The sequence below is a fragment of the Ostrea edulis genome, chromosome 7 (genome assembly GCF_947568905.1).
Source record: "Ostrea edulis chromosome 7, xbOstEdul1.1, whole genome shotgun sequence".
Classification (NCBI taxonomy): domain Eukaryota; kingdom Metazoa; phylum Mollusca; class Bivalvia; order Ostreida; family Ostreidae; genus Ostrea; species Ostrea edulis.
Genome location: NC_079170.1, coordinates 33,948,810 through 33,956,530, shown reverse-complemented (window position 1 = coordinate 33,956,530; position 7,721 = coordinate 33,948,810). Strand labels below are relative to the sequence as shown.

The window sequence follows — 7,721 nt, the reverse complement described above, 5'->3', positions numbered from 1 at the left end:
ATCTGGAAACGTGTGGTAAAAAACGATTTAACATTTTCCCATTTTATAAACTCAGATGTGCCAGTGCTATTCAGAGACGGGAAAAAGAAAAACATTTCATTGGTATTCTAAAGCCAAAACTTAATTGTCTTTTATAATTGCCTATGATTTTCCGGTAATTTTTCCAGATCATTGTTGTACATTATCCATGACGTCACAATATAGACATTTAACGTTCCGCTTACTTTCACGTCATAATCACTGTTACTATGATACTGCTATGTATACATTTTTGTAAAGCTTCTGAAGATGTAATGAAAGCGCTAAAGCTTTACGGAGGATTTCTGTGTTTTCTTTTCATATTTTTTTAATATATATATATATATATATATATATATATATATATATATATATATATATATTATGTGGCCGAGTGGACTTACGCACTGGTTTGACAATCTTGCTAGGCGGTGGGTGCCGTACGTCGCTGGTTCGACCCCGGGCTGGGGCGAAAATTTTCAGTACCTAGTTGTGATTATTTAGTGCTTTATATATATATATTTATATAGTTATATAGTTATATATAGTTATAGTTCCGAAACGTTCACTACGTGCATACATAATTTCCAATAACCTGTTCTGTATAGACATTCTTTCTGCAATTTCACTCTAGTCTTCTAAATAGTCATCCGCAAATACCAAAGTTTGGCGCAATGCTGAGAGAGCCAAAATATCGATTGGCGTGTGAAGTCGACTTTCTTTCTCATAATTCTTGACGGGAAAAACATGCGATCTGGGAACTCCTATGACGTCAGCAACCGTATCCACTGCTTGTTTGCAAGCGCTACTCATGAAGATCTGTTTTACGTCATTGTCAATATCAGTACAGATTTTGTCAAGCTTTGTCAAATAGATGACCTGTGGTATACCTGTAAAGATTGAAGGTCATGTTAAATAGTTTAACGAGTTTCTCAGACACTTAATAATGAGATGATGCTTTTGTTGCCCATAAATTGGGCAAAATTAAATATTTACAAAAACAACCTCGCATTGGGTTGAATGCTGACTGACGCGTGCCATACCAATTTTGGGCCGTTTTTCACATACATTGATCTTGACTATGGATTACTCAGTTTACCTGATCAAGATAGAGAAATAATAAAGGGTCGATAAACGGTGGACGTTTACCTTTTCTAAGTACCTAAGTCCCCCTCTGGTGTTACCAGTGAGTCGTGTTTCTCTCAATTTCAAATTTGCATTTTCTGTAGGATTTATGCGAGCATTTCTGATATCATCAATATTGCTTTTATTCTATGTTTAATGAACAACATCCCCCAACACCAAAATACCAAATGTGAATAAAAGGTGACTACCAGTATTTGATATATTGATAGTCCCTTGAATATGATATATTGGAAACATTTGCCGCATCATGTCATGAAGACAATTTTACCCCTCTCAATAATCAAGCTCTGGATTTCCTTCATTTGGTGGATGACTGCAGTATTGATAACGTTGATGGTACTCGCGTCTATCACAAAGGCCACCGTGTGGACTTTGTCCTGCAGTTCAGGATCTCGTTTAAATCCAGGAGATTTAGGTGTAGCATGAGAGGCTGGGTTAAACTGATGAAAGAAAAATAACTGAATGATAATGACAAAATACGAATAGAAATGTTTCATAAAAATAATTCATAAATCAATGTATGCCTATAAATCTAATGAACGGGAATAAAAGCTTGGTATTTAAAGGCGATGTTTGCTATACACGTTGGAAGAGCCAACAAATCATAATAGTTTACTTTTATGACACATTCACTAACATGAAGCCGTTTAAATTTGATCTTATGACCTTATATCTGTCCTCCATGGTCCAATCAAATATGTGTAACCGTAATGATCTTTGTCACCTGGTAATGTTCCGGAATGTTGCCATCTAAAACCAAGGCAATATCTTGTGTCTTGACGCCTTCGCTCTCTTCTAATCCACGCATATCACACAGTCTTAGATTCAGATACTGACCGGAACTCGGGTCCCGAACTCTGTACTTTCTTAGCTGGTAAAATAGGAAACATGAAACGAACTAAAAGTGATAATCAATAACAGTTATACATCTTACTTAACAGGTAAAGACAAGAGTTACAATCACGTCTCTTGAGGGTAGAAATAGTTGTGTCTGTACTAGATTTTTATAAATGGTCAATTCACTTCTGTACTGTTAAAACGTAGAATATCGACGAACTTTTTGTACACAGAAGCGCTTCTTTCAAGCATACTGTTTACATGAAGTGATGAAATATATTATTTTGGAGGATATGCTATTCGAAATGTTTAAATAAAGCAAACAATAATTTCAATAAGTACATAACCTTTGGCCAACTATCTATTTTGTATTGCTTATAGAAGTTATGGGATTGATCACTGTTAGTTATCTTTACCTTTCATAACGATGTTGAAAAGACGAAGACAATAATCAGTGTTGATTCTCACTTATTTAATTGCAAATACCAAATCTAACATAAGGCACAGACGGACTCCTGAGCATAATAGAAGTGGGATCGGGTATTTAGGACGAGTGGGAACCCTTTCCTGACCGTTCACATCCGACGTAAGCCCTATACCTTAGTCAGATTGTCACCCCATCCATAAACACTGTAGGAATTACTCCGCGTTTAATTAAATGGATATCTTATACTATATTTCGAGTACAAATTGTGATATTTTTATTCGTTAAAAAACTTAGTTTTGTACATTGTTTCTCTTGTACAATACCAGATATTGAAATGATTAATCGGTTCAGCGATGAAAAGGTGTATAAAAGATACAAACCGGTTAGAAAATTCATAAACAAATTCTGATACACAATAAATACAATTACCGTTGTAGACAAAAGGTGTTCTGAACACTGAATTCAGTGAGCCAAGAACGGTCTAACAATTGGATGAAACACGTCAGACAGCATTTGACCTGATGATAGATTATATTGGCAAACTGGATCGTTATAACGACCATAGAATTGGCGAAATGTTGACTTTAAACAAGACCGTTGAAATCCTTCCACCATCAACTTGTTTATCAGCAGGCTGCCTCGATTTGAAAACTGACTATACGCAGAACAAGCTCTGGCGTATCGAATCAGTTGAGAGATATAAACACTATATGCAGTTGATAATGGAATAGTGTGACATAAATATGGGAAGTTGACGGAAAAGCTGAAATCACCCCGTTTGTCATGAAATTGAGTTGTTTGTTTGCCGTTAGTATCTACTTTCAATAAAATATCTTGGTATGAAGCAGAAGTGAGAGACTCTGTGGTATCTCTTATTTTGAGTTAACTTATCGAATCGACATATGAATGAAAGTTATTATTGTTAATAGATAGAACGTCATTGATGTATCTAAATGTCGAATTGAAGGCACAGCAATTATGTTTCCTAAGAGCGGAAACAGTTTTGTCTGTACATGATCAAGGTACTATCAGAATGGAGAAACTCAACACATCATTAGAACGTAGAAAGGCGTCTTCCAATACAGGTGACTCTCGATGGCTCGAACTTCGATCTCTCGAAGTTCTCGATCTCTCGAAGTGAAATCATGGTCCCAACTTTTTTCTCTATATAACAAAGCAAATTTACTACCGATCTCTCGAACGTTCGATGTCTCGAAGTGAAGTTGGGTCCCATAAAACACATTTCATTGTTTTAACTCTCGATCTCTCGAAGTGGTGGTAGGGTATACCCACCGTTACACAAGCGTGTAATAATTTCCGCTTGGGCATTACCTGGATTTTGTTGAATGCCGGAGGTGTAAATAGGTGTTTACATAGTTGAAACATCGCCGGTACTTCTTTGTGGAGGTGACACACTTGAGTGTATAATTGGTTAATTGGTCAGTTTACACCTAGCTTGCACTGCATGGTGTTTTGAGTCGTAATGATTAAATTATATATAATCCGACTATGAATAAAATCTAGAATTTGTTTTGACGTGACAACGAAAGAGTAAGTTTTATACATAATTTAGAGATCTACAGACTGTTAAATTTCTCGAGTTTGTTCTTTGTGTAAAGTTACTCTAAAACATCGTTTCACTCATTCGTTAGAATTTTTGTCTTAGGTAAAGCGACATAACATTGTGCTCTGTTTAGTTTGCGATAGTAAAGCATCATCTGAACTTGGTTTTGTATGACTATCTAATCATGATTAAAGAACAAATAAATACATAAATTTTGAAATGTTTTTATTAATGCAAAATAAGTTGTTTTTTTTTTATTTTGATATCAAAGTACCTGATAAATATGAAGGAAAACATGTCAAAACGATATCATATGATCTTGTTGGTATATATTTCCGGTTACTGTAAAATCTTAACCATACCGACGGACCTTCAATTTCCGAATTTCGATCTCTCGAACTCTCGATTTCTCGAAGTTTTATCAAGGTCTCTTGAACATCGAGTTATCGAGAGTCACCTGTATCTGTATACAAATATCCATATATCTATATATGAACACTATGAATATGTATACCAACCTGGCTGCATGTAGATATGATCATGTAGATGTCAAATAAATAAAGATATATAAAGCATTGACCAACGATACGAACAATGTGAAGTTGTCATATGTGTTTTTTCCCGTTCTTCAGATCGATAGAAATGAAAATTCAATTAATAAAATAAGAATGCAAACTAACACTAAAACTAAACTACAAAATCTGAAAACAAACAGAAAGTCTGTATATTATATATTTGGCAATAAAACAATGTTTGTTCTGAATAAGCGTTATATAAGACATATATGATGAATATACTTACCGTTGTTGTCAAACTGTGTTTGGAACTTCCTGCACATGCCCGTGATGTGATTTCTCCACGGAAAATTGAGTTAATGGTATTGAAAAAACTCGATTTTCCAGCTCCAACTTCACCAAGCAGTAAAATATTTACATTGGTTACACTTGTATCTTCAATAGGATGATATTTCGATACGTAATCTTGAAGGGAGAGGAGAGACTAAAAAAAGTGAGAAAAATTATAGAGAAATATGTAATTTGACCTAATTGCTTTATGGGATGAAACTAATGTTGGCCTATGCTATACAAAATCATCTAACTTGTTACAGTTTACCCTTTATAATCTGCGAAGCAAGTTATATGAAGCATACAATGTAACAAATTAGGTTATAGGTTAAGTTTTATTTACACGAATATCTAAATTTGAAACATGTCACAAAATAGACCATGTACCAGAAAATGCAATACAATTCTGTAAAGGTTCTAATCCACATCATACGTTACCATATCACACAGCGTTGTCGCCAAATTTGACGACGTACAGTTAACGTTTACATAGATGCACTCTTTTCATCTCATCTTCTAGAAAAGGTGTATATCATGACTCGTCACTGAATAAAGCAGCCCCTCATTGTGACATTATGAATCAATTTTAACCGTGCCTTCGACACTAGTCCAGCCACACACCTTTTTGAGTGTATTTGTATGACCTGCGTGCTTTGAGGCCTGTCTCGTTGAGTGTGTTGTGCAATGCTGTCACTAAGTCTGGCATTGTGACGTCCATAAATGGAAAAATGAAGGTGAGGAACTGTGATCAATCTCATTACTGATAGAAGGAAAACAAAATTAAGAGTTGGGCAAATATGAACCCCTGGGTGTATCAAAGGTGGGTTCGGGTTTTAGTTTCATATGCAATATGAGAGCTGTTTCTGAGGTAGGTTAGTCTAATCCCTCATATCTCTGTCTGGACAGGCCATGTCACCAGGAAACGATCGCTTTTAGGACAGTCTTTAACAATTCCTGTTAACGATCTTTTTTTTTGTTTAAGCCAAGACACGGTAGAATGGCAAACATGAAACTGATCAGGAATTCCTTTCTGATGATGTCCCTACATAAGTAAGTCAATCTTTTAACCTCTTTCAGTTTCAGAAAGGCGCAACAATTTTCAGTGTCAAAATATGTACCAATCTTCATCAGACATGTTCACACAAATCATAAGAGGTTTCAAAATGTCCAAACTGATCCGTAACACCAGCCACGTGCTTTTCAACTTAACTATCATAGGCAAACTACATGCGCTCTCATCAAACGCGTTAGATTCATAGTTCAGTTATCCTCTATTGTATATCACATTTTGTTTTAATTGTTTAAAGCCCAAATAAATTCAAAACCATTTCAACAATAATGAATTGTTGCAGTAGACAATTTTAGAGTATGCCTTTTTCCATTCAGTATATATACCTATGACATTATTGTTATTTTCAAATCCATCATATGGGTACGAGCATATCTAAAAATTGCAATATTCATTTATATTTTAGACTGATTACCGGGGAATTCCAGAGGGGCACTTCTCTCCAAGGTTGAGCAGTTGCTACACTTTTTGCAGGAATTTTCCATTCTACAAAGGATTATGAATGTATTATTCTTATTGAGATGTATTATGGATATTTGTATACACTTACTGTCAGACTGATACGAAGTATAGATTTGAATCAACATTGATAGAGATGAGTTTTGTGTTTGGACATAGTAAATACAGGGGAGTAAAATAAAATTGAAGAAATTAACATCTTTTCGTTATTTGAACAATGCATTGGCACTACAAACAGAGGTGCTTACCCTTAACAAGATACACCTCTAGATCTCTGACATTGAAATCTCCCCCGGACAACGATTCATCATCTGATTGCTGTAATTCCAACTTGAAATTCTTTTCCTCATTAAAGACACATCTGTCATAATTACTTCCCAAATGCTCTTCTCCATTCAATGCAAAACTACTTTGTGAACCAAGGACTCTATTTCCATTTTTTCCGCTGATAATTACATTTCATTTTTTTAGGAATCTTGCGGGAATAGTCAGAAAAGGTATGTAAATCCCAAAACCGTGCATTCTGACACGATGAAACTTCGCTAAAACAAGCTGCCTCTTGCCAGTTAGAGATACTCCCACCACCAGTAGCTCGTCCCCCGAACGTTGGCCCCCCATTTTCTTACTCCGCATGCAGCCATCGAAGGTACACGTATACCAAATTTCTCCATGCAAGGTTGATCTCGAACTCGCAATTTAAAAAGAAATGCGTTATCGTCTGTAATCGGGACATTATTGGAGTTCCAGCTTTGTGAGAGGTAATCTCCAAACACATTACCGATTGTGTTGTACAGTACAGTTACGGTGGGGCCTTTGCCATCACAAAGTTGATGAAATGTATCAGCTGACAGTCCATGCCGACTTAGTCTATACAACAGCTGAAACTGGCACTGTTTTACAATCCAGGTTGACAACTTATCTGTCTCATGATCATTCAGAATTTTTTCTGATATATATTTGGCCATGTTCTGAAGAAAATATAAATTAGATAAGTTTCAAGTCATTTCACAAGAACATTCCTGGAAATTAAAGAAACCTTTACTTGGTATATGCAGTTTGACAATGTGTTAGTATTTTTCAATACATTTCACATGAGAGAAAAGTGTCATATACACTGATATTATCATTTACCATTTCCCCTTAGATAAATATAAGTTGGTCGTAAAGAAAGTTAAAGGGTTTTAGGAGTAGTGTGGAAAATAGTTTGCAATTAGTCTGGATTTAATCGAGATGAACAGATACATATATTTATTTCATGTTCATCGACCCAAATTCACATGTATGCATGAAATTTTCAAGATAACAAACATTAACAATCTCAAAACACAATATACTTATTGGGTTATACTTCTGGAG

At 35.3% G+C, this 7,721-nt stretch overlaps 1 protein-coding gene across 1 annotated transcript; it reads right to left on the bottom strand.

The window, feature by feature from the left end:
• Positions 1-619: 619 nt before the first annotated feature.
• Positions 620-6,983, bottom strand: LOC125655896 (interferon-induced protein 44-like). Its single transcript, XM_056145651.1, has 7 exons — positions 6,904-6,983; positions 6,614-6,810; positions 6,322-6,392; positions 4,794-4,991; positions 1,889-2,035; positions 1,433-1,604; positions 620-908 (listed from the first exon to the last, which is right to left on the bottom strand). Exons 1-7 carry the CDS (start codon positions 6,981-6,983, stop codon positions 649-651), a joined length of 1,125 nt encoding a protein of 374 aa, XP_056001626.1. The 3' UTR covers positions 620-648.
• Positions 6,984-7,721: the final 738 nt, after the last annotated feature.